Source organism: Pagrus pagrus (genome assembly GCF_965226575.1).
Source record: "Pagrus pagrus genome assembly, chromosome: 3".
In the NCBI taxonomy this organism is placed as follows: domain Eukaryota; kingdom Metazoa; phylum Chordata; class Actinopteri; order Spariformes; family Sparidae; genus Pagrus; species Pagrus pagrus.
Window position 1 is genome coordinate 3474779 of NC_140187.1, and position 26660 is coordinate 3501438.

Sequence of the window (26660 nt, forward strand, 5' to 3'; positions counted from 1 at the left end):
AATCTGTAAGACAACACCTCAGTCCTTGTTCTTGTGTTGTCTCGTGTAAACATTAAATACAGATTTGTAAAAAAAAAAGACAAAAGTACAGTTTCAAAAGGCCAGAAATGACAAATATTCACTGTGAGACTTGGGTTTGTAACCAAAGTGTGACTTTCATTTGTCACCTTTAGTTTTCTACGCTTGTTTTTGTCCTGACATTCAGAGGGAAAGACACGAGCTGTTAGAGACTGAATCTGAATTTACACGTTGAGACAGAAACAGATCATCAGAGTTCACCATCATCGCTCCTCCTCTTCCTCCACCTCCAGCTGGAGGCGAGAGGCGAGCCGCTGGGCGAGCGCCGCGTCGCCTCGCACATCTCGCTTGGCCTTCGGTTGACCCGCGACCTCGTGTCTGACCCCGAGGTCGCCCACGGCCGTCTGGACCAGCTGAAGACGGGTTTCTCTGAGGGAGCGCCTCAGCTTGGCTCGCCGGTTCTGAAACCAGATCTGACCCAGAGAGAGAAGGAGGAAAATGAATGTGACGGCTGAGAGGAGAGGAGCTGCTGGTTTCTTCCTTCTTTCTTCTTTATTTATTTATTTTTATTTTAAAACAACAATATGTAGAAATGTGCATTTTGTGTGTGTGTGTGTGTGTGTGTGTGTGTGTGTGTGTGTGTGTGTGTGTGTGTGTGTGTGCGTGTGCCGTCTGTACCTGTATTCGGTCCTCGTCCAGGTCCAGCCGTCCTGCCAGCTGCTCCCTCAGCTGGATACCTGGGTAACAGTTCGCCCGAAACACCGTCTCCAGCACCTGCACCTGCACACAAACACAAACAGATTAACTTCTTGGGATCTATTTGTCTGAATGACTAACTGACAGACTGATTGATTGATTGATTGATTGATTGATTGATTGATTACCTGGCTGTTGGTGAAGGCTGTGCGTGGTCTTCGTCCGATATACCAGTTTGATGTGGGCCTGGGAGACTTCAGCTGCTGCTGATGATGATGATGTTTAGAGCTCAAACTGTCTCCTGTGTTTTCTTTCTCTGGATTCACTGCAAACATAAAGGAAGAAAATCACATCACACACTAAACACATTAAATAATATCTGCATAATGACGAACAATGAATTTATTCTCACAACATTAAACACAACGTAGGAACGTTTCACTCCGATTGAATTAAGACTTCTGTATCTTAACAGATTTTAAACATATTCAGATTCAGAATTTAAATACAGTATATTATTGTTTTACAGTTATATGTTAACTATATATAAAAAAAGAAGTTCTTCATCTCTTAAGGTCATGAAACAATTAGATTTTTGGTTTAGTTCAGCTTTTGTTTAGTTTATAGTTCAGTTAATTTAGCTGAATAGGAAAAATAATCCCATCAATCAATATGGAAACTAGAGAAACTAAATGAGCAGGAGTTTGTTTGAGAGTTTATTTCGACGGCTCCTTCTCAGTTCGAGTGCAGAAACTGATTGAAACCAAAAATGTAAATTGAAATACGTTCAGGCAAATGAAACTGAAACGAGTGCAGGTGAATGTATTAAATTTAGCAGGTAAGTTTGGAAATTTGGAGGGAAAATAATAAAAAACACTGATCCCATGACTCATATCATTTAAAAAAACAAACTTTACATTGAAAAGAGTTTGTATTGATCAAGCAGATCACAACAATTTATTCTTTTTAAGTGCAGTTACATCACTGTACAGGACATCATGGTGATCTGTGTCATACACATTTACATGGAAGTAAATGGGTTCAATGTTTGCATTCATTTTTTAAACTTACATGAGAAGAATAGATTTGAAAATCCTGCCGCTGGTTTTTTAAAGCACTGAATGGTTTCGGGGCCAAAATGCTCAAATGCTCCAACTCTCACCGGTTTAAAATCAAGACTGAAGATCTTTCTGTTTGCTGCTGCCTTTCACTGAAGCCATTTAAAGCTGCACTGTGACTTTTATTTTCTAGTCTTGTCTCTTTTAAACCTCTTCTATTTTAGCTTACTTTCCTATTTCTAACTTGTCTTAATGTTTTGTTTCTTGATGTCTTCCTACTTGTTTTTAATGTCTTTTAATGTAATTGTGATGCCTCTGTAAAGCACTTTGAGTATCCGATTCAACTCAATATTTCCTGTATATTTATTTTTAACACTAAGCTGCAGACAGTTTCCATCAGATTCACAGTCTTTACTTCTTCAATAAGACATTGAAATGAAACTGAAAAGTCTTTGCTCCTCACCTGTCCAGGGTCGGTGCAGTTTCAGGCAGTTTCCAGGTCTTTCCGGCTGCAAACCCAGAATCCGCTCGATCGAAAAAAACGTCACAGGAGCCGGAGTGGACGCCATAATGATCAATAAACAGCTCCTAAGAGAAGAACGCTCCTGGCATGCTCGTAAAAAAAACTACACTGAAACACAACGCAAAAATGATCCCATGAGTTAATCTTCTCTCGATAAAAGTTGTGTGGACCCGGTGGCTCTAACGTCGGCCGAAGAGGTGAATGAAAGGTTCACATGTGAAGCAGCAGGAAGACGAACCGCTGACTGCTGGTTTAAATGGGAGTGGAGGATTTACACCGGCCACCAATTAGAATTAAGAAGTGGTTTTTCCATGTGAATGAGGATCCCTGAGGTTCCTTACAGCAGCTAATCTCTGCTGTGTGTGTGTGTGTGTGTGTGTGTTACTGAGGGACGTAACACTTATTTACATTTTTAGTTTCATTACCACCAAATCCTTCAACTCTGCAAACAGAGAGTACTTCACAAACTTTGCAGCTTGTGTGCATCTGTATCTGGAGTTTTCCCTCATGTGACACACTGAGCCGAGGTGTGAGATTAGGATGAGGAGCCTTTTTCAAAAAACTGTCACCGGCGTCACATAAAACACAAAGAATAATTGCGCCCTTTTCTTCTGAATTACCAAACTAGAAAATCAGTTTAGTTTTCCACTCTAAAAAAAAAACATGTCCGTCCTTCTGCTGCTGGGTTTTAATCTAATAATAATAATAACAATTATAATGATGGCAATAGTGATGATCCGGTGAGGATCCGCTAATACTATTAGCCTAATCTGTGTGTGTTGTGATGCAGATGAAGCTCGCAGCGTCTGAATGCAGGTTGAAGCAGCGGGGAGGAAAAACCTTTTCAGAACCAGATTAGCTGCTAATGAGGGAGTGAAGCAGCTTTAAACCAACAGCACACTTGTTTATTTAACCCTCAATGAAAAAAGGGGCAGGATGTGATGACTGTGCAGAGAAAGGAAGGCCATTAAAGGATAAGTTCACCCCCAAAATTAAACGTTAGTCATTATTGACTCACGGCAATGCTGATGGAAAGTCCACAAAACTTTTCTGCAGCTTCACAGCAAGAGTTGCAGCGTTCTCCTAAACAACTGAAGGAGCTGGGGACTTGTTTTAAAACACAAAAAACAACACAAAAATACATAAAATGGCTCCATTCAGGCTTATCCATGTCTCCAGGAGAACCAAGATCACAAATCGGTTAGAAAATACGTTGTTTACACCCTTTTTTAAAGCTGAAATCTTCACTGTAGCTGAACAGTGAACAGTCCCCATTTACTCCAGTTGTTTAGGAGACAGTTGCATCACTGTTTTGCTGTATGTTTGGCTTGTTCTTTCAAACTCTTAACTGATTTGTTCACTGTGTTTTTGAGAATTAGATGACAAAATCATTATCCATCTCATTTAAAAGGAGCGTGGAGGTAAGTAGTTCAGTGTAACGAGGTGAAACGGGGACAGAGGTAGCTTGGCTTTGTCCAACGTTCAAAAACTGCACCAGCCACACCTGTAAAGCTCACTAATGAACACGTGTCTGCAACACAAATGCAAAAACAACAATTTGTGGTTTTAGGGGGAGTTGAATAGGGATTTCCTGATGGTTCACTCGTCCACCCAGTTCTTCTTTGCATCTCCTGCTAAAACACTGATCGTCAGATTGAGCACAAACCTGGCAACCTCACTGCGACAATAAGACTTCCAGAGACCGCACAGAGTCACCGAACCTGTTTTTGTTTTGTTGTTTGCCAAGAAATAGTTCATGTATGTCATGTAATTTTTGAATTTCAATTTAGGTAGAGCCGAGCGAGCCGTTTCCTTTTGCTCCCAGTGTTTGTGCTGAAGAGGAAATAACTGTTGACAGCATCATTTTAATGTTAATTTTATAACACGTCGTGTCAGTGATGTAAGTAAACCACTGGTGTTAGTAGGACATGTGAATAACTTTCTGGATCACTTCTAAAGTTTCAGCACTCTGATGGTCCAGTAACAGTTTTCTTTAAACCGCTGCGACCCTCGCAACATGTTTATTTATTAATAAAGGACGACAGACTAAAACATCTGGAACTGCAGATGTGCAGAGAGCATCTATTCCTTCCTGATGGCGACTCTGATACCGCTGCATTAAACAGATCTCTTCATGTGTCATCAGTATTTTAACAGTGTACTTCTGACATGTACAAGTTGTGGATACGTTACATTATGTTACGTTACATTGTATGACACTATGTTACGTTTTGTTATATTATATCATGTGAGGCTATGTTATGTTGTGTTCTGCTGTGTTGTGTTATATGACGTTATATTATGTTGTGTTACGTTGCATTATGATGTGTTGCGTTCTGCTGTGTTGTATTGTGTAACATTACGTTACATTATGTGACGTTATGTTGGGTCGTTTTACCTTGTTTTACGTAATGTTATGTTGTGATACGTTATGTTAAGTTTTGTTGTGTTATCACCCCTGTACGTTTCCAGTGGCGACGCTGTGTCCAACTTTTTCTGTGAAGACAGGTTTTAATGTCTCTCTCCTGTGTGACCATTCACACACATATTACTGTCACTATTAGTTTGCATAACCCAGAGTTCATCCAGGACAAGAATGTCAAGAATCACATTAACGCATGAATAGTTTGGAACCAGAACACTAACATTAACTCAGTAAAGCTCCGCCTCTTACCTGCAACACCTGAGACATGCCGGGAAACATTCTGTCACTCTTCCTCGTTAACACACGGACAGCAAAACAGGGATCAGGATTCACCGACAGAATTCAGACTAACTCCCACTGAGAGAGGACAGCAAGACGAGGGACCTCCAAAATACTGACACCTGCTCCAGCACGCTCAGTGTGGAGCCACGAGGACGACACTGCACCGGCTCGGTGTGTTTTCAGCTTCACTCTGAGAGAAAATGGATTCACATACAGAGAAGGATCTCGCCTGTCCTGTCTGCCACGACATCTTTAAAGACCCTGTCGTCCTGTCATGCAGCCACAGCTTCTGTAGAGACTGTCTGCAGAACTGGTGGACAGAGATACAGACACAGGACTGTCCAATTTGTAAGAGAAGATCATCAAGAAGTGAACCGCCGTGCAACCTGGTGTTGAAGAAGTTGTGTGAGAGCATCTTACAGAAGAGAAAGAGGAGGATTTCATCAGCGCCACAGTCTCTCTGCAGTCTGCACGGTGAGCAGCTCAAACTCTTCTGTCTGGACCACCAGCAGCCGGTGTGTCTCGTCTGTCTGCACTCAGCAACACACACCGGACACAAGTTCACACCTATTAATGAATTTGCACATGATCACAAAAAGGAGCTCAGGAAGTCCCTGAGGCCCTTTCAGGAGAGACTGAAACACTTCGAACAAGTTAAAGGAAACTATGTGGACACAGCAGTGCACATCAAGGTCCAGGCCCGACACACAGAGAGTCAGATCAAGGAGCAGTTTGAGAAGCTTCATCGGTTTCTAAGCGAGGAAGAGGAGGCCAGGATCTCTGCTCTGAGGGAGGAAGAGGAGCAGAAGAGTCAGATGATGAAGGAGAAGACTGAAGCTCTGAGTAAAGACATAGCAGCTCTTTCAGACACAGTCAGAGCCACAGAGGAGGAGCTGAGAGCTGAAGACGTCTCATTCCTGCAGAACTACGAGGCTGCAGTGAAGAGAGTCCAGCAGCGCCCCCTGCTGGAGGATCCACAATTGGTCTCAGGAGCTCTGATAGACGTGGCCAAACACCTGGGCAACCTGAGCTTCAACATCTGGAACAAGATGAAGGAGACGGTCTCCTACACTCCTGTGGTTCTGGACCCAAACTCTGCTCATCCAGAACTCCTCCTGTCTGAGGATCTGACCAGTGTGAGACGTGCAGAGAGACAGAAGCTTCCAGATAATCCAGAGAGGTTTGATTACTTCCGCATCATCCTGGGATCTGAGGGCTTTAAATCAGGGACTCACAGCTGGGACGTCGAGGTTGGAGACATCACAGACTGGTTTGTGGGTGTGGCAGCAGAGTCGGTCCAGAAGAAAGGAAAACATCCAGCTCATTTATGGAGAATAGGATACTTTGAGGGTAAATACATGGCACGCTCCTTATCGGATCCCTCCACGGTTCTGTCAGTGAAGAAGAAGCTCCGGAGGATCAGAGTCCATCTGGACTGGTACAGAGGAAGTCTGTCGTTCTTTGACCTGGATACCAACACACACATACATGCATTCACACACTCCTTCACTGAGAGGCTGTTCCCTTACTTTAACACTGTGAACGTCCGCCCACTGAAGGTAACACCGGTGAAGCTCTCTGTGAGGCCCAGCTCAGACATCAGCACTGCCTAGAAGTCCTGCAGTGAGGAGACCTCAGGTGAAGAAACAAAAACATGTTCAAACTTGAACTTGACTCAAATTTCCAACAGTTCATCCTCGTCCAAAGTCCGGCTCTTCTGCCCCTCTGCAGTGGCTCCCTGTGGCTTTGACATCTTACATGGAAATGAATCATATATTTTTACATCATCATCACTGTTTTAGGCCGACAGTGATTCTCACATCCTCCGACAGTAAAAACGTGCAGCCTGCTCACAGAAATCTGTTCTATCAAGTTGTGATTAATTGATCCTGAGTTAATATCATTGTGTTTTATGCTCAAGCCTGAGGGGTGATCACTGTATGTGGCTGAGGATAAAAAAGAAGGATTAACTCAGTGAAATGGACTAAAATACAATTTAAACTGTCCTGTGTTTTTAAATCCAACCTGCCGCTCTGTGTTTTATTTATTATCGAATGAGGCTTCTTTTTATTTTGAACATTTTCACAAACAGGGACGACTTAAGTAGGTCTGCATATATATTTCTGTATTGCTCCTCTACTTCTATGTATTGTATGCTAGTTCTTTTGTTTCATAAATGCACCAAAACATGGCATCATTGAAATGGAAATGCAAAGTTCAAGTACTTTATACTGTAAGCATAAGTAGCCCGCTGCAGAGCTGCCACATCATGTGAAAATATAAATGAATGCACATTTAGGCAGACAGGTTTCTTTGGTGAGGGACGGGGGCAGAGGACACATTTATTGCTACTCTGCTAACTTTACAGAGTTTTCTTTAAACTCATGGATTTATTTCGATGACGTTTTAAGCACATGAAGGTGTGTCTGTAGTGTTTTGTAGTTTTTTTAGTTCATTGACAGTTGAATTCATGTATAAAGTGATTAGTGTTGGAAAAAAGTATATAAACAGATCAAGTGTTCATTACTCGTGTCTGTGATTCAGTTTTGTCATCCGGTCTGTAAACTAATAAATGTCTTCATTTTATACATGGATGCTTTTACCTGAAACCTCATTTTCTTCTGTTTACCTTGTACCAGAGCTCATTTCAATTAACTGTCTAGTTTGTTGATTATAAGGGGAACTACTGGCTGAACTGGAATATGCATAATTATGTTCATGTTACCTGAAACTGCTGTTTTGTTACCTTAGAATGAGCTTTTTGTAAATCCATCATGTTACAGAGTGTTACTCTCTCACACACACTGCAGCGGGGCCAGATATAATTTAAAAATGTTCAATTCTACATTCAATATGATATCTTCATTTAAGTAAGGATACCAAATCAATACTTTTTTCAAAACCCTTTTTCATGTAACAAAATATTTGCCTGAATCAAATCCAGTCTGAGAAGATTTAAATGAATAAACATATTAAAAAGACAACAGACCAGACATGTGATGCCAGCTGTCAATACTTGAAAAGGACAACTGATCCTTTTGTTTTAATGTACTTCACGTTAATCCTCACCTGCATCAGAAAGAGAAGAGAAAACAACCTCAGGGGACCAGTCGTAGTGCTGTCAGTGTCCACACGGTGTCTCCACAGCTGCTGTAGCCCCAACGAGCAGTAAACGTGTTGGGATTAAGGTTGTGATGAAATGTTTAGGTACCAGAGTTATGTTGTGTCTCCACATGGCTGCGTTCAGTGACCCCACAACGCTCACATGACCGCGATCATAACGGACACAGAACAGCTGACAAACACACATGCCTTTCTAAGAGGAGGTAGATAAATAAGAGTATACACTATGTTTATTCCTGGAGCAAAATTATCTGAAAACTTCTCTGTGTGACGATTTGTTTCGTTTCAAGCACAATAGATGGAGCTCATAACGCTGCCTGTGTGATTCTCATCAGCTGTTTCACTTGTAGAATCTGCGTCTACGCTTTGTCATGTAAATATTTAATAAACTGGTGAATGAACAAACTTTCTAATGAGGTGAGAGTTTGTTGACTTTCAGAGTTGAACATCACTAATCCTTTGAAAATGTGGGAAGTTAACCTCATTTGCACAAACTGCAGTTGTCCCCAACACACAAAAGGCTTTCTGAAGAAGTCTGTTTCTCTTGGTATGTTCTGTAACATGGTGCAACATGATGGAAACAACACTTTCAGGTAATATGAACATAATTATGCATATTCCAGTTCAGCCAGTAGTTCCCCTTTTAATCTACAAACTAGAAGGTTAATTGAAATGAGCTTTGATTGGAAGACGAGTTAAACAGAATAAAATGAGGTTTCAGGTAAAAGCATCCATGTATAAAATGAAAACATTTATTAGTTTACAGACCGGATGACAAAACTGAATCACAGACACGAGTAATGAACACTTGATCTGTTTATATACTTTTTTCCAACACTAATCACTTTATACATGAATTCAACTGTCAATGAACTAAAAAAACTAGAAAACACTACAGACACACCTTCATGTGCTTAAAACGTCATGTGACACCGTTGACAGTGTGTATAGTTATGATGACACGGTAGATCCCACAGCTCTCCTTAAAGGTTTGCTCCACCATTTTTTACACTTAGTATTACAAATAAACAAATTTATTGTAAATCAAAACTTAATGTAAATGTCCTGCAGTCTAAATCAATCAGTAAACAGTTTGAGTTCTTAGCCATAAATCTTGAAATTTCTAATGGATTTTTCATTACTGTTGTGGGCTGCTATAGACCCCCATCAGCTACTGCTGAAGCGCTAACTTCTCTGAATCAGCTATTAGCTGACCTGAACTATAATGAAATAATATTAACTGGTGATCTCAATTGGGATTGGCTAAATTCTAAATCCGATGCCTTCAAAGATTCCTGTGTTTCATTAAATCTTACACAGCTCATTGAAAGCCCCACACACCCCAATTTGAAGTGTCCAGAGAAATCATCTTTAATTGACTTGTTTTTGACTAATGCTCCACATAAGTATTCTATGTCAGGTGTCTTTGCAAACGATATAAGTGACCACTGTGTGATTGCTGCAGTCAGAAATGCCAAAATCCCAAAATCCAAACCTCGTATTATAATAAAACGTAATATGAAGACCTTTGTTGAGCAGGGGTTCTTCCATGATTTATATAATTTTAACTGGGACCGTATTGAATTAATTGATGATGTAGAGACTGCATGGCAATTTTTCTCTGAGGGTTTCTCTTCCCTGCTTGATAAGCATGCTCCTTTCAGAAAATATAAGGTCAAGGGGAGGGATAATCCCTGGTTCACGTCTGACTTAGCCGACCTACTGCATAACAGAAATCTTGCTTGGGCTAAGGCCAGAAAGACTCAGTCTGAGGCAGATAAACTTATATTTAGGCAACTCAGAAATCGTTTTACCTTTCTTATCAAAAAAGCAAAGTCCAATTTTTATCTGTCTGCAATAACGAAAAATTTGAATGACCCGAAAAAATTTTGGAAAGTGATCAAATCTATCTCAGCCACTGACAATAATAGCGAACTCCCATCCTGTATTGTTAATGATGCTATTACTGTAACTGACAGGGCTACTATTCTTGATTGTTTTAATAATCATTTTTCTGCCTCTGGTTCCCTATTCTCTAGGTCTTTTTCCACGATTGTCATGCCTGCCCTTGATCTTGTGTCTTCTGCCCTAGATGTTGGTAACATGTCCCTAGGCCATATCTCTGCTGGTCAACCTTCCTTTGTTTTTAGGTTGTTTTCAGTGGATGAGGTCCGTAGAGCTCTTTTCTCTCTCGACATTTCTAAATCTGCAGGCCCAGACCACTTGGAACCATATTTTTTAAAGCTAGCTGCTGATTTTATTGCCAAACCTCTCCAATATCTTTTTAATCTCTCTATCACTACGAATTGTATTCCTGAAATTTGGAAAGTTGCTTATGTCCTTCCCCTTTTGAAAGGAGGGGACCCTACTTGTTTAAATAATTATAGACCTATCTCCAAGTTGTCCATCTTGTCGAAGGTCCTTGAAGGTCTAGTAAATGACCAGTTGAAGGATTTCCTTCATACTTACAACATTCTCTCCCCATATCAATCCGGCTTCAGGAAACAACACAGCACAACTACAGCCACCCTAAAACTCACCAACGATATAATAGAATGGCTGGATCATAAAAAATTTTGTACAGCTCTCTTTGTTGACCTTTCTAAGGCCTTCGACACGGTTGATCATTCTATTCTGAAGCGACGACTGCTTGACATAGGTTTATCTGAGCAGGCCGTTGGTTGGTTTGATAATTATTTGTCTGATAGAAAACAACGTGTTCATTTTGAAGGCAGCTCATCCACACTGCTAAATGTTTCTACTGGTGTGCCTCAGGGCTCAGTTCTGGGTCCGATTTTGTTTGTTATTTATGTAAATACATTGGGTAGAAACATCCCAAACGCCAAATTTCATTTTTATGCTGATGACACGGTTATATACTGTTGTGGCTCCACTCTTGCCGAGGCTCTTGGCAACCTACAGACTGCTTTTAACCTTGTGGAAAGTCAACTCATTGAATTAAGACTCGTCTTAAATGCTGCCAAAACTAAGCTGATGATATTTTCCAATGGCAGGGAAGTACCTGTGTCTCCTCCCAGCATTTTGTCATTACAAGGGTGTGAGATTGAACTTCTGTCCTGTTACAAGTATCTCGGCATTTTAATCGATGATCGGCTTTCTTTTAAACCACATGTAGAAAACCTGGTAAAAAAATTAAGACTGAAACTGGGATTCTTCTTCCGTCACAGATCCTGTTTTTCTTTCTCTACCAGGAAAAAGTTGGTTGCTGCCACTTTCCTCCCTGTGCTTGATTATGGCGACCTCTTATATATGTATGCCCCTGCAAATTGTCTGCGTTCTCTGGACACCGTGTATCATGGTGCCTTAAGGTTTGTCACTGGATGTAAAGCCCTCACTCACCATTGCACTTTATATGCCCGAGTTGAGTGGCCATCTCTGGCAGCACGCCGCCTTATACATTGGCATATTTTTATTTATAAAGCCATCTTGGGTCTTCTCCCCCAATATTTATGTAATTATGTCTCTAAATCTCAAAGCAATTACCGCTTGCGTTCTAACGAGTTTTATGTATTAAATGTGCCCAAGGTTAACTCTGAATTTGGTAAGCACTGCTTTAAGTACGCTGCACCTGCTGCTTGGAACGCACTGCAGAGAACACTAAGGTTAAAGGGGCTCATCAACGTTGGGTCTTTGAAAACTCGTGTGAGAGAAATTGGAGCAGCTTCATACCGCACTTGTTCTTGTTTTAATGTGAATCTGGAGCTTTAGTCCTGTTGCTTCTATTTGTAATGTATTTTATCTCTGTTGCTGTGTGATTTTTGTGTGTCTTGTAATTGTTGCAACTTTTCTATGCTGCTGTCTTGGCCAGGCTTCCCTTGAAAAAGAGACCATTGTGTCTCAACGGGACCGACCTGGTTAAATAAAGGCAAATAAAAAAAAATAAAAAAACATGGCTTTATTCCACCTTGTTGGCCTATGCAGTCGTACTCTTGTCTTTGTGGTTTGGAGTTTTTGTACAATTATCACCTGGCATCACTTTGTTCCTGATAAGAGTGAGGCAGTAAAATACAGTCCTATGTGGCTGGTTTGAGTTATAAATCCATGAGTTTAAAGAAAACTCTGTAAAGTTAGCAGAGTAACAATAAATGTGTCCTCTGCAGTGATGATTGGCAGTTAAACAGTAGCATTACTTTGTTAAAGGACAGATCAGGGGGCAGCAACCTTTACTATCAAAAGAGACATGTTCTGCCCCCGTCCCTCACCAAAGAAACCTGTCTGCCTAAATGTGCATTCATTTATATTTTCACATCATGTGGCAGCCTACTCACTAGTCTACAATACATAGAAATAGAGGAGCAATACAGAAATATATATGCAGACCTACTTAAGTCGTCCCTGTGTTTGTTAAAAAGTTCAAAATAAAAAGAAGCCTCATTCGATAATAAATAAAACACAGAGCGGCAGGTTGGATTTAAAAACACAGGACAGTTTAAACTGTATTTTAGTCCATTTCACTGAGTTAATCCTTCTGTTTTTATCCTCAGCCACATACAGTGATCACCCCTCAGGCTTGAGCATAAAACACAATGATATTAACTCAGGATCAATTAATCTCAACTTGATAGAACAGATTTCTGTGAGCAGGCTGCACGTTTTTACTGTCGGAGGATGTGAGAATCACTGTCGGCCTAAAACAGTGATGATGATGTAAAAATATATGATTCATTTCCATGTAAGATGTCAAAGCCACAGGGAGCCACTGCAGAGGGGCAGAAGAGCCGGACTCTGGACAAGGATGAACTGTTGGAAATTTGAGTCAAGTTCAAGTTTGAACATGTTTTGTTTCTTCACCTGAGGTCTCCTCACTGCAGGACTTCTAGGCAGTGCTGATGTCTGAGCTGGGCCTCACAGAGAGCTTCACCGGTGTTACCTTCAGTGGGCGGACGTTCACAGTGTTAAAGTAAGGGAACAGCCTCTCAGTGAAGGAGTGTGTGAATGCATGTACAGTATGTGTGTGTATTTCCCCTTCTTCTGGACCGACTCTGCTGCCACACCCACAAGTGAGAGTGCAGACAGACGACACACCGGCTGCTGATGGTCCAGACAGAAGATCAGGAGTTGCTCACTGTGAAGACTGCAGAGAGTCTGTGGGACTGCAGAAGTCTTTTCCTTCAGTGAGATGTCCTCACACATCTTGAAAAATGGTGGTTCACCTTTTGATGATCTTCTCTTGCAAAGTGGACAGTCCTGCATCGGTTTCTCTGTCCACCAGTTCTGCAGACAGAGTTTACAGAAGTAGTAAAACTCACATTCAGTGTGGAGTGCTGGAGCAGGTTTCAGTGTTTTGGTTGTCCCTCTTCCTGCTGTCACTGGGCGGGGGGACTGCAGTGGTGTGGGTAGTGACTGGAGGTCCTTCATCAAACTCTGGCAGAAGTCAGAGTAAAGTCAGTCCTGCGACTGATTGAAGAAGTTTGATTTCAGAATCTGAGAGAAAAATGACAAAACAGGACAAAAGAAAACAAATCAGTGAGGCAGTGGCCAAAACCTAAACACAGACCAGTCTGCTGCGTGACAAGACAGTTAAAATAAGTCAATATTAGCTTTAATGATGACATTTTCCTAATCCAACACAACAGTTAACTAATGTTTATTACACGTGAATGAATGCCAGTCTCTAAGACTACCGGCGACTTAAATAACATTTAACATCCCAAAAATTCACCTGCATGCGAGCTGCCTTACCTGAATGTCCTCACAGACGTGGTGGTGTTGGGAGGTTCAAAATGAAGAATAATAAAACAATAAAATCCACCGAGAGAGACGTGAAAGTTGAATTATCTGCTGACTTGAAATTTTCTGCGTGTAAACTTAAAGTTGGAGAAGAGCAGCATGGTGTTTGTGTCCTGTCTGCTGCTTCCTTCCTCCTCATCCTCACTGAATTCACCACATAGTGGTAGGGACAGGTTTCGGTAGCTATTCAGGTTTCTTGGTTTAAGTGATCGTGTGGTTCCTCCCACCACCTAGTGGGAGGAACCACACGACAAGTGGGTTCCTCCCACACAGGAATGTCGTATGGGAGGAACCCACTGGTCCAGATCACTGACATGAGGAATGTCAGTGATCGTAGAAATTTGCATACAGAGCGCTGATTTGTGGCGGAGGGAGAAGGGCGATATATAAACCGCCGACCACCCTTTGTGTCAACCGTAAACGTCAGAGAGGAGGATGAGAAGCAGCAGCAGACAGGACACAAACACCATGCTGCTCTTCTCCAACTTTAATTTTACACGCAGAAAATTTCACGTCAGCAGATAATTCAACTTTCACGTCTCTCTCGGTGGATTTTATTGTTTTGTTATTCTTCATTTTGAACCCCTCAACACCACCACGTCTGTGAGGACATTTAGGTAAGGCAGCTCGCATGCAGGTGAATTTTTGGGATGTTAAATGTTATGTGACGTGCACCTTCATGGCTGGGTGTTGAGTTGTGCGTGTCTTTGTTGTAGTGTTTGTGATTTAAAGACAGACAGGCGGTTTCACGTGGGGATCAGGTGTCGTGCCAAAAAGTGATCGTCTGCCAGAATCTGATTTCCGGCCGCGGGAGCGCGCACAGCAGCCCGTTGAGCGGTAGCGTTTAAACGTCTGGTTTTCTCTGGATGAAACGGTCATGATATGCAGATACACACAACTGTACGTCCGCAATTATAGCAAAGGTATGTGTCTTAGAAAGTTTAACGTTTGTTGTTACGTAATTATCACAACTGTGGCCAAAAGAAGTGGAGTTTGTAGCGAAATCAGGCCTGACAATTACGTGATAGACATGTCCCTATGTGCTTGGTATGTCTGATGCCTTTGTTTAGCCCTGTCTTATGAATTAGACTGTAATGAATGTGATTTATAGGTGTGGATTTTCAATAAAGAAATGATCACTTTTGCAATTATCCTCGTGACTCTGCATTATCTTTTATCTGATCTGGGCTCTACATTTGCTTCCCATGTTGGGATGTGTCTTGTACATCTAATATTCTTGTTTATGCCTACTATTTGGAGACAATACTATGAAAGACATGATTCGGGAGGGTTAAAAGCCTATAAAATAACAGTTTTCAGCTGCCAAAAAGTGATTGAAGGACATATACAGTTATTGAAAAGTTATTTCTGCCTAAATATGACTTGATCTCATTCTTGAGCTTCATAATATGAAGATCTGAGCTCACAGGACAGCTTGAAAATCTTTTAAAGGACCATTACAACAGAAAATGTGCCTTTTCAGCTGCCAAAAAGTGATTGAAGGACATATACAGTTATTGAAAAGTTATTTCTGCCTAAATATGACTTGATCTCTTTCTTGAGCTTCATAATATGAAGATCTGAGCTCAAGAGACAGTTTGAAATTCTTTTAAAGGACCATTACAACAGAAAATGTGCCTTTTCACCTGCCAAAAAGTGATTGAAGGACATATACAGTTACTGAGAGGTTATTTCTGCCTAAATATGACTTGATCTCATTCTTAAGCTTCATAATATAAAGATCTGAGCTCACAGGACAGCTTGAAAATCTTTTAAAGGACCATTACAACAGAAAATGTGCCTTTTCACCTGCCAAAAAGTGATTGAAGGCCAAATACAGTTACTCAAATGTTATTTCTGCCTAAATATGACTTGATCTCATTCTTAAGCTTCATAATATGAAGATCTGAGCTCACAGGACAGCTTGAAAATCTTGTAAAGGACCATTACAACAGAAAATGTGCCTTTTCACCTGCCAAAAAGTGATTGAAGGCCAAATACAGTTACTCAAATGTTATTTCTGCCTAAATATGACTTGATCTCATTATTGAGCTTCATAATATAAAGATCTGAGCTCAAGAGACAGCTTGAAATCTTGTAAAGGACAATTACAACAGAAAATGTGCCTTTTCACCTGCCAAAAAGTGATTGAAGGACATATACAGTTACTGAGAGGTTATTTCTGCCTAAATATGACTTGATCTTATTCTTGAGCTTCATAATATGAAGATCTGAGCTCAAGAGACAGCTTGAAAATCTTTTAAAGGACCATTACAACAGAAAATGTGCCTTTTCACCTGCCAAAAAGTGATTGAAGGCCAAATACAGTTACTCAAATGTTATTTCTGCCTAAATATGACTTGATCTCATTCTTGAGCTTCATAATATAAAGATCTGAGCTCACAGGACAGCTTGAAAATCTTTTAAAGGACAATTACAACAGAAAATGTGCCTTTTCACCTGCCAAAAAGTGATTGCAGCTCCTTCCTTGTAACTTGAAGATGTTTTCTGCCTCAAAATGACTGATCTTTATCCTGAAGCATCATATGTGACAGATTACCACCTCACACTGGCCCTTTCCACAGTTTAAAGTAGTGAAAAGTAGTGGTTAAGATATATTCTTCAGAATATAACTGATGAGTGATATGAAGTGACTTTGAGGCAGAGCATCCCTTTCAGTCCAACATCAGGAGCATACTGTGAGCTCAGATCTTTACATTATGAAGCTTAAGAATGAGATCAAGTCATATTTAGGCAGAAATAACCTCTCAGTAACTGTATTTGGCCTTCAATCACTTTTTGGCAGGTGAAAAGGCACATTTTCTGTTGTAATGGTCCTTTAAAAGATTTTCAAGCTGTCTCTTGAGCTCAGATCTTTATATTATGAAGCTTAAGAATGAGATCAAGTCATATTTAGGCAGAAATAACATTTGAGTAACTGTATATGTCCTTCAATCACTTTTTGGCAGGTGAAAAGGCACATTTTCTGTTGTAATGGTCCTTTAAAAGATTTTCAAGCTGTCCTGTGAGCTCAGATCTTTATATTATGAAGCTTAAGAATGAGATCAAGTCATATTTAGGCAGAAATAACCTCTCAGTAACTGTATATGTCCTTCAATCACTTTTTGGCAGGTGAAAAGGCACATTTTCTGTTGTAATGGTCCTTTAAAAGAATTTCAAACTGTCTCTTGAGCTCAGATCTTCATATTATGAAGCTCAAGAAAGAGATCAAGTCATATTTAGGCAGAAATAACTTTTCAATAACTGTATATGTCCTTCAATCACTTTTTGGCAGCTGAAAAGGCACATTTTCTGTTGTAATGGTCCTTTAAAAGATTTTCAAGCTGTCCTGTGAGCTCAGATCTTCATATTATGAAGCTCAAGAATGAGATCAAGTCATATTTAGGCAGAAATAACTTTTCAATAACTGTATATGTCCTTCAATCACTTTTTGGCAGCTGAAAACTGTTATTTTATAGGCTTTTAACCCTCCCGAATCATGTCTTTCATAGTATTGTCTCCAAATAGTAGGCATAAACAAGAATATTAGATGTACAAGACACATCCCAACATGGGAAGCAAATGTAGAGCCCAGATCAGATAAAAGATAATGCAGAGTCACGAGGATAATTGCAAAAGTGATCATTTCTTTATTGAAAATCCACACCTATAAATCACATTCATTACAGTCTAATTCATAAGACAGGGCTAAACAAAGGCATCAGACATACCAAGCACATAGGGACATGTCTATCACGTAATTGTCAGGCCTGATTTCGCTACAAACTCCACTTCTTTTGGCCACAGTTGTGATAATTACGTAACAACAAACGTTAAACTTTCTAAGACACATACCTTTGCTATAATTGCGGACGTACAGTTGTGTGTATCTGCATATCATGACCGTTTCATCCAGAGAAAACCAGACGTTTAAACGCTACCGCTCAACGGGCTGCTGTGCGCGCTCCCGCGGCCGGAAATCAGATTCTGGCAGACGATCACTTTTTGGCACGACACCGGCAGCGCTGCTCAGCCCATGCGGGTTTTTAAATGACCCTTACAGCGGGTTCACCTTTGGGTTTTCTAAGGACTTTGAGCTTTTCTGGTGCACCGAGGGACATATTTCACGCGGATTTGCAGAACAAGCCTTCACACATGTCTTTCTTGTATGTTGAGGTTTTTTAGTAATTTCGTCGCTTTTAAAAAATCTTGTTAAAAAATCTTTTCAAGTGTAATTTAAAGGGAGTCTGGTGCAGGAGCATGCAGTCAACGCGCTCTAACGGGAGAGTGACGCTGCGGTGAATCTGCATTCAGAGCCCCATTTAGAAATGTGTGTATTTTAGATTCTGCCTTTAAATGCACGCGTTGTACTCAGTCGCCGGTAGTTTTAGAGACTGGCATTCATTCACGTGTAATAAACAGTAGTTAACTGTTGTGTTGGATTAGAAAAATGTCATCATTAAAGCTAATATTGACTTATTTTAACTGTCTTGTCACGCAGCAGACTGGTCTGTGTTTAGGTTTTGGCCACTGCCTCACTGATTTGTTTTCTTTTGTCCTGTTTTGTCATTTTTCTCTCAGATTCTGAAATCAAACTTCTTCAATCAGTCGCAGGACTGACTTTACTCTGACTTCTGCCAGAGTTTGATGAAGGACCTCAAGTCACTACCCACACAGCCGCAGTCCAAATGGATTCACATGCAGAGGAGGATCTGGCCTGTCCTATCTGTCAGGACATCTTTAAAGACCCTGTCGTCCTGTCATGCAGCCACAGCTTCTGTAAACACTGTCTGCAGAACTGGTGGACAGAGAAACAGATACAGGACTGTCCAGTTTGTAAGAGAAGATCATCAAAAGGTGAACCACCGTTTTTCAAGATGTGTGAGGACATCTCCCTGAAGGAAAAGACTTCTGCAGTCCCACAGACCCTCTGCAGTCCCACAGACTCTCTGCAGTCTTCACAGTGAGCAACTCCTGATCTTCTGTCTGGACCATCAGCAGCCGGTGTGTCGTCTGTCTGCACTCTCACTTGTGGGTGTGGCAGCAGAGTCGGTCCAGAAGAAGGGGAAATACACACACATACTGTACATGCATTCACACACTCCTTCACTGAGAGGCTGTTCCCTTACTTTAACACTGTGAACGTCCGCCCACTGAAGGTAACACCGGTGAAGCTCTCTGTGAGGCCCAGCTCAGACATCAGCACTGCCTAGAAGTCCTGCAGTGAGGAGACCTCAGGTGAAGAAACAAAACATGTTCAAACTTGAACTCGACTCAAATTTCCAACAGTTCATCCTCGTCCAGAGTCCGGCTCTTCTGCCCCTCTGCAGTGGCTCCCTGTGGCTTTGACATCTTACATGGAAATGAATCATATATTTTTACATCATCGTCACTGTTTTAGGCCGACAGTGATTCTCACATCCTCCGACAGTAAAAACGTGCAGCCTGCTCACAGAAATCTGTTCTATCAAGTTGAGATTAATTGATCCTGAGTTAATATCATTGTGTTTTATGCTCAATCCTGAGGGGTGATCACTGTATGTGGCTGAGGATAAAAAAGAAGGATTAACTCAGTGAAATGGACTAAAATACAACTTAAACTGTCCTGTGTTTTTAAATCCAACCTGCCGCTCTGTGTTTTATTTATTATTGAATGAGGCTTCTTTTTATTTTGAACATTTTCACAAACACAGGGACGACTTAAGTAGGTCTGCATATATATTTCTGTACTGCTCCTCTATTTCTATGTATTGTAGACTAGTGAGCAGGCTGCCACATGATGTGAAAATATAAATGAATGCACATTTAGGCAGACAGGTTTCTTTGGTGAGGGACGGGGGCAGAACATGTCTCTTTTGATAGTAAAGGTTGCTGCCCCCTGATCTGTCCTTTAACAAAGTAATGCTACTGTTTAACTGCCAATCATCACTGCAGAGGACACATTTATTGCTACTCTGCTAACTTTACATAGTTTTCTTTAAACTCATGGATTTATTACTCAAACCAGCCTCATAGGACTGTATTTTACTGCCTCACTCTTATCAGGAACAAAGTGATGCCAGGTGATAATTGTACAAAAACTCAAAACCACAGAGACAAATTTAAATTAGAGACAAAATTCAATTAGAGTAGCTCCACCAATTTTACACTTAGGTCTTGGGGAGAACTACTGCAACGGCCAAAAAAGTAGAATAAAGCCATGAAAGTGTAAAATTGATGAAGTAAACCTTTAAGGAGAGCTGTGGGATCTACCGTGTCATAACTATACACACTGTCAACGGTGTCACATGACGTTTTAAGCACATGAAGGTGTGTCTGTAGTGTTTTCTAGTTTTTTTCCGTTCATTGACAGTTGAATTCATGTATAAAGTGATTGTATTTACATCCAAGTGTTGTTATTCAAAGTATTGAAAAAAGTATTTAAACAGATCAAGTGTTCATTACTCGTGTCAGTGATTCAGTTTTGTCATCCGGTCTGTAAATGAATAAATGTTTTCATTTTAAAAATGGATGTTTTCAAAAATGCTTTTACCTTAAAACTAATTTTCTTGTTTACCTTGTACCAGAGCTCATTTCAATTAACTGTCTAGTTTGTAGATTATAAGGGGAACTACTGGCTGAACTGGCATATGCATAATTATGTTTTCATTACCTGAAAGTGTTGTTTCCATCATGTTGCACCATGTTACAGAACATACCAAGAGAAACAGACTTCTTCAGAAAGCCTTTTGTGTGTTGGGGACAAGTGCAGTTTGTACAAATGAGGTTAACTTTCCACATTTTCAAAGGATTAGTGATGTTCAACTCTGAAAGTCAACAAACTCTCACCTCATTAGAAAGTTTGTTCATACACCAGTTTATTAAATATTTACATGACAAAGCGTAGACGTAGATTCTACAAGTGAAACAGCTGATGAGAATCACACAGGCAGCGTTATGAGCTCCATCTATTGTGCTTGAAACAAAACAAATCGTCACACAGAAAAGTTTTCAGATAATTTATTTTGTACAGTAAAACAGAGGTTCAGAGGCTGCATTGTTAATTCACTGAGTGGCTTTGTGGAGGACACAGGGGAGGACAGATTTACACACACCCAGGATGTTACGAACCATTTCTCAGCGCTCTTTTGGTAATTGAGTATATTACAAAGAAGGACGATCGATCAACTTCTCAGTCGATCGCGACGAATTGTCTGATACGTGATGCCATGAAAGACGTGAACTGCTCACCAGCGATGACTCGATGCAGATAAAATAAACTTTTCGGGGGTGCGTTCAAAAACGCCACAACTCTCTGACACAAACTTCCACCACGAGATTCCAGATGTGGGAAAATCTGTCACACAATTAGTTTCTACCACATCGCCAACTAAAAAAAGGCATTTTGCTCCAGGAATAAACATAGTGTATACTCTTATTTATCTACCTCCTCTTAGAAAGGCATGTGTGTTTGTCAGCTGTTCTGTGTCCGTTATGATCGCGGTCATGTGAGCGTTGTGGGGTCACTGAACGCAGCCCTCTCTGGTAGGTTTTAAGCCCAGGTAGGGGTGTGTTTGTATCCGTTTACTTGGGAGGCCTGTAGGCGATCTTCCTACTCTTCAGCACGGACCACCTGTGTCTCTTCATGTAGTAGATCAGAGGGACGAGGATGGCCGAGCCCATCAGCAGCTGGAGAGAGAACAGAAGATTAATCCCACATGGAGCTCCACCGTGTTACCTCACAATGTTGTTGTGCCATGTGGAGACACAACATAACTCTGGTACCTAAACATTTCATCACAACCTTAATCCCAACACGTTTACTACTCGTTGGGGCGGGTCACCTAAGGTTGTTAGTGTTTTCTCTTCTTACTTTCTGTTTTTGTGTGTGTGTGTGTGTGTATGTGTGTGTGTATGTGTGTGTGTAGTACCTTCAGTCCCATGCGTTTGCGTTGGTCGTGCTCCGGCTCGGCAGCCCACCGCAAGAAAGTACACACGTCTTTCGCAACCTGGCTCATGGTGGCAGGGGTTCCTATGGCAACAGACATGCAGCAACCATCAGCACAAGGATTTTTTTCCCACAACATTTTTAAATCTTCTATCACAGCATCATAACGCATGGTTATGATGCTGACTGATTAATGTATTGTAGTGTGCTAAATACTGGGAATGTTCAATTTCCAGGGGACCCTCCAAACATGCAGCTCAGCACAGTATTGGCAGTTTGAAGCTGAAGTATTTGCAGCAAAATGTATCAAACGTTCACTTCAACTCGCCGCTGCTGTCTGAGTGGTGTTGTGGTTCAAACAGAAGGTTTGCTAGTCGATTTGTCTCTGTTTTAAAGTAAGGCTTTAGGCTAACACCTTGTAAGGGGGGAGACAGGTGGCTCACATGACCTCGTCAACAATCAAAGTCTAGGCTACACATGACAGAAAGCTCCTCTTAACTTGACTGTGACATGGCCACCTCTCATGATATCAGCTTTTTGAATCCATATGTCCATTCTGATATCCTGTTTCATGATAGTCTTGTAACTTTTCTCCCTTTTTGCTCGGCTCAGTGTTGTAAGTGACACCAGTCAATCCAACAGACTGACAGCAGATGTGCACACATACACACCGACACTGCTTCTTTACTCACCGTCATCATACTCCAGGATCTCGTTGTAGATGGGCGGGGCCATGCCGATGGCCTGGCCAGGGAAGTACGGGTTGTAGTAGAGTCCCTCTCTGACCGTCACTCCTGCTGGAGGTTCACAGTATCCTGTCAGCAGGCTGAACACGTAGTCCTCTCCTCCATGTCTGAAGGGAGAAGGGGGACACAACAAGTCAACACCAGAGACCTGCAGATGTAAGATGGTTGTGTGGCCTTCAGACATAACTGTAGGTTTTCAGTTGTTACCTAGCATTAACAATGTAGCTGAGGTCTGGAGGCAGGGCTCCATTGTTGGCGACCCTGGCTGCTTCAGGGTTGGGGTAGGGCTTTGGGAAGTAGTCTGACAGCTTCCCGTTACGGGTGAACATCTCTCCACTCTCATCGGGACCGTCCACGACCTCAACCTGAACACAATACACAAGACGACCTAATGTTAGGCCTGAAAGCTGGATATAATACAGCAGATGTCACCACCTGCTGGCAAGAACTTAGTGTCTCATTCTAAAAATAACCAAAAACACTGACACCATTATTACACGTGGATTTAAAACTGCTCCACCGTGAACTCAACTCTTATTTATTAATATTTATTTTATTTTATTTAGATCAAAGACTCAGTCTCACCTCCTCAGCGAGTACCTTGACCTCGGCCTCTGTGTGTGACACTCCCACCAGATTTCTGAAGGCCAGGTACTCCATACTGTGGCAGGCTGAACACACCTGCTTATACACCTGGTAACCACGACGAATACTGCAGGGGAAGAAAGTCAGGGTAAAAAAAGGTGATCATCATCTCATCAGCCCTTAAAGAAGCCGAAACATAATCAAAAAGACGAACAAACTGCCAATAAAACACAAAGATACCGACTACTGAAAAAGATGTCCTGTTGTCTTATGAACAAATAAAAGTTATTTCTACATTCAGAGTTTCCAACTAAAACACAGTGTGCATCAAACATGTTGAATGCATTTTATTTCTCTTCAAATATTAGCAAAGCCGAGGTTTTACGCATTTATATCCAGGATTGTTTACTTGCTAGCAGTTTTCTTCTGTCCTGCATTTGCTGCTACACTGTAAAATACATTGTTGTGTTGATGTGTCATGTAGATCAGTGGGATAGTGTGAAGCCATCAGCATCTATTGTGTCAACTGATGGATGCATCTTTGTGCATATGTGCTTAAAAGAAAAATGAAGACACACTCACAGAAAAGGGTTCATACAGCTTTTTAAAAGTAATACTGAAGCACTTTAAAAAGGTATCTATGGTGTGTGTGTGTGTGTGTGTGTGTGTGTGTGTGTGTGTGTCTGTGCAGCCATCACACCTAGCATGGTCCAGAGAAGACAGAGGTCCAGCGTGGCTCCAGGGGTAGTTGGGGGGGTGGAGCTCCAGGTCGGAGGCTTTTACCGACTGGTGCAGCATCAGAGCGAGCCCCGCCCCGCCGGCTGTGACCACGCCCAGTGTCGTCAGGGCAACCTTCTTGCTCCGCGGCAGGGTGGCGAAGGACATGTTGGCCTGAGGAGGAACAAGAGCACGAGAAGATACCTGTTAAATCATCCCAGTGCAACATAACATCCGTTTACTTTATATTCTGTTATAGGAATGAGATGAGGGCTGAAAACATTAGTTGGTAAATCTATTAAACAAAAAGGGAAAAATCCTTCTGAATGAAGATGGCAAGAATCCCCCTTTTCTAGTGACCCAAATCTAACAAGCTGAAAACATTACTCTGTATTTACCTTCATCTAAAGTAACAAGAGACACAAACTAATAGTCGAGAGATCAGCAGAGCTAATGTTATAGTCTTGTAGACTTTGTAAACCATCTTTCTCTACTAAAATCATCAGAATCTTATTAAAATTCAAATATATTCTCAAAAAATAGTCTTCAACTTTAAGCCAAGGGTAAAAAGATTTTTAACAAGTACTGCAGCAGCTAAAAGTTACAAATGTATTCTGATTACAATCAGACTGGACGAGGAAACTGCTGCAGCCTCTCCAAGTTAAGAGAAGTCATGATTCTCAGCTGCTGCTGCACCTGCCAAACTAAAAGTTTACTTAAGGACACAGCTGTACTGTATGGATATTATTTGAAAAGTGCAGTTCATCTAAATGTCCTTGCTTAGAGTGCGCCCGTTCTTATGAAACTGCCCTTCGCTGCTGCTTCTGTAACCAGGCAGCGGGCGTCACGTGACAGCATCCCTGCATCACTGTACACATAACACACACAGACACACACACCAACCTCAATCTCCCACCTGAAGCCATGCTACACTCAGGAGGGAGACTATTTACAACTTGTGAATTAAATGGTGGGAATCTGCTCGCAGGACCAGTGACATAGTGTTAAAAGTCCAATACATATTGCCGGGGTGGTTACGACATATCATCTAACGTGATCACAACTGATTAATCAGAAACATAATCCTCACATTGATCAATAGTTACCTGATTTGAAAGATTTCAGGTTTACATGTGTGATTGAGTCGATAAAAAGGCAGATAATAATTTAAAAAAATTGCTTTTTCAAGACATATTTGAATTCAAAGACTGGAAACACAACGGTTAAATTAAGCATTTTCCACACATTCAAGTCAAACTGTGTGAAGTCCCATATGTTAGGGTGTGTGGCCAGTGACCTAGATTCATCAGGTAAATAAGAAGCATTGCTGATCAGTGTTATAACACAGTATAAAGAAACTTTTTGAAGCTTTTGGCAGAATTAAAACCACCTTAACGAGCAAACATCTACAATTATTGACCAGTTTTTCTCTTTGTGCCTCAACCAGGTCACAGCTGATGGTGTTTTACAAAAGGACACAAGGACATTCAGCCTCTGAACGCACCCACGGATCATAAACAGCCAACAGATGAAGGTTACAGCAATAACCGGCTAAAGACGGCTCTCTTCACCGGAAGTCCTCACAGTCCTTGAAATGCTAATTCGTTAGCTAGCTCATTAGCTCGTTAGCCGATTCAGTTTCAGACAGAATATGAAGGTAACGGGACTCATGTCACCTCTGGAGCAATTAAAAACATTACGATCACACACCCGGGTGTGTAGATCCGTGTCTCCGTGCCGTCAACAAAGATACAAGTATAATTTTAGTCAACATTTCCATTTGCTGGGTGGCTGACACGGCGTCATGAGTTAGCTAACCGGGTAACTTGCTACATGTAGCGGTGGCTGCAGCGGCATTTAGAGACCTGTGAGGTGTGTTATAGCGGTTTTATACAACATGTCGGTCTCTATATTCTAAGACTGATAAAATATCCGGGGAGTTAATGCCGCAGTGGTTTGCCACATCCTAAAAATCCGTTGGAACACGAGTGACCTTGTCTCACCCCGCTGACAGCCACCAGGCTAACGCTAGCTCGGTGCCAGGACACCTCACAGCAGCGCTGTCCTGTTAAACTGTTCGCATAAACACACTCTGTGCTCGGTGGTAAAAACAACACTCATACATCGACCTACCTTCGGGGGTTTGATAGTTTTCGGCGTGCTCAGGAGAGCCCTGCCGCTCCCCGATAGCACCACGACTCGTAACGCCGCCATCTTCTCCGCAATTGTCTGAGCTGAGAGGAGCTGCGGGGACCAGCGTCGAGTCAGACACACAACCCTTCCGGTCGGAACCTTCAAAATAATAACAGCCCACGTGAAGTGTGCTGTGTCTATATGAGGGCAGGCACACGTCAGTGTTTACATCACACTCCCTCTACTCTACTGTCAGAATAAAACCACTGACACGCATTTCTATTACATCTAGTATGTATGGGGGAAAAAATATAATACCAATGCAAGTCATGAACATATAAATGGACTCCTTCCAATGCTATATAATCACAACATCAAAGGTCACAAAGATTCAGGCGATAAGTGCTCACTCGACTAGAACTATAGTTACTTGTGATAGTATTAGTTTAATGTTAACACAGGTATTTGTTCTTTTAAGTTTAGGGGTGCAGGTATTATTCTGATACACTTTGTACCTCAAATCACAGACAATTCTTAAAGGAGTATATAATCTAATATCTCCATTTTCATAATTTTGCCTTTCTTGTTCCCTGCTGTACTCTCAATTTGTCCTACAATGTCAACTCTTATTCTGAAGGCAGCCCTCAACCACCGACCGGAACTACACATCCCGGCT

At 41.4% G+C, this 26660-nt stretch overlaps 3 protein-coding genes across 3 annotated transcripts; 1 reads left to right on the forward strand and 2 right to left on the reverse strand.

The window, feature by feature from the left end:
• Positions 1–281: 281 nt before the first annotated feature.
• On the reverse strand, positions 282–2345 carry LOC311254822 (homeobox expressed in ES cells 1-A-like; the record flags this gene model as incomplete). Its single annotated transcript, XM_084348817.1, has 4 exons — positions 2236–2345; positions 903–1039; positions 697–798; positions 282–491 (listed from the first exon to the last, which is right to left on the reverse strand). Exons 1-4 carry the CDS (start codon positions 2339–2341, stop codon positions 282–284), a joined length of 555 nt encoding a protein of 184 aa, XP_084204943.1. The 5' UTR covers positions 2342–2345.
• A 2857-nt stretch (positions 2346–5202) lies between these two features.
• LOC311254824 (E3 ubiquitin-protein ligase TRIM35-like) lies at positions 5203–6615 on the forward strand (the record flags this gene model as incomplete). Its single annotated transcript, XM_084348821.1, has 1 exon — positions 5203–6615. One exon carries the CDS (start codon positions 5203–5205, stop codon positions 6613–6615), a length of 1413 nt encoding a protein of 470 aa, XP_084204947.1.
• A 14245-nt stretch (positions 6616–20860) lies between these two features.
• On the reverse strand, positions 20861–26142 carry cyc1 (cytochrome c-1). Its single transcript, XM_084349622.1, has 7 exons — positions 25985–26142; positions 23835–24025; positions 23135–23261; positions 22757–22914; positions 22496–22656; positions 21787–21887; positions 20861–21544 (listed from the first exon to the last, which is right to left on the reverse strand). The coding sequence occupies exons 1-7, from the start codon at positions 26063–26065 to the stop codon at positions 21440–21442; spliced, it is 924 nt and encodes a 307-aa protein (XP_084205748.1). The 5' UTR covers positions 26066–26142; the 3' UTR covers positions 20861–21439.
• Between the last annotated feature and the right edge of the window lie 518 nt (positions 26143–26660).

Bases quoted from the DNA above. Each gene is read 5' to 3' on its own strand.
- cyc1 (XM_084349622.1), bottom strand. From the start codon at position 26,065: ATGGCGGCGTTACGAGTCGTGGTGCTATCGGGGAGCGGCAGGGCTCTC. The intron at 24,026-25,984 runs GTAGGTCGATGT...GTTCCTCCTCAG, and splicing joins AAACTATCAAACCCCCGAAG to GCCAACATGTCCTTCGCCAC. The intron at 22,915-23,134 runs GTGAGACTGAGT...TATTGTGTTCAG, and splicing joins TCAAGGTACTCGCTGAGGAG to GTTGAGGTCGTGGACGGTCC.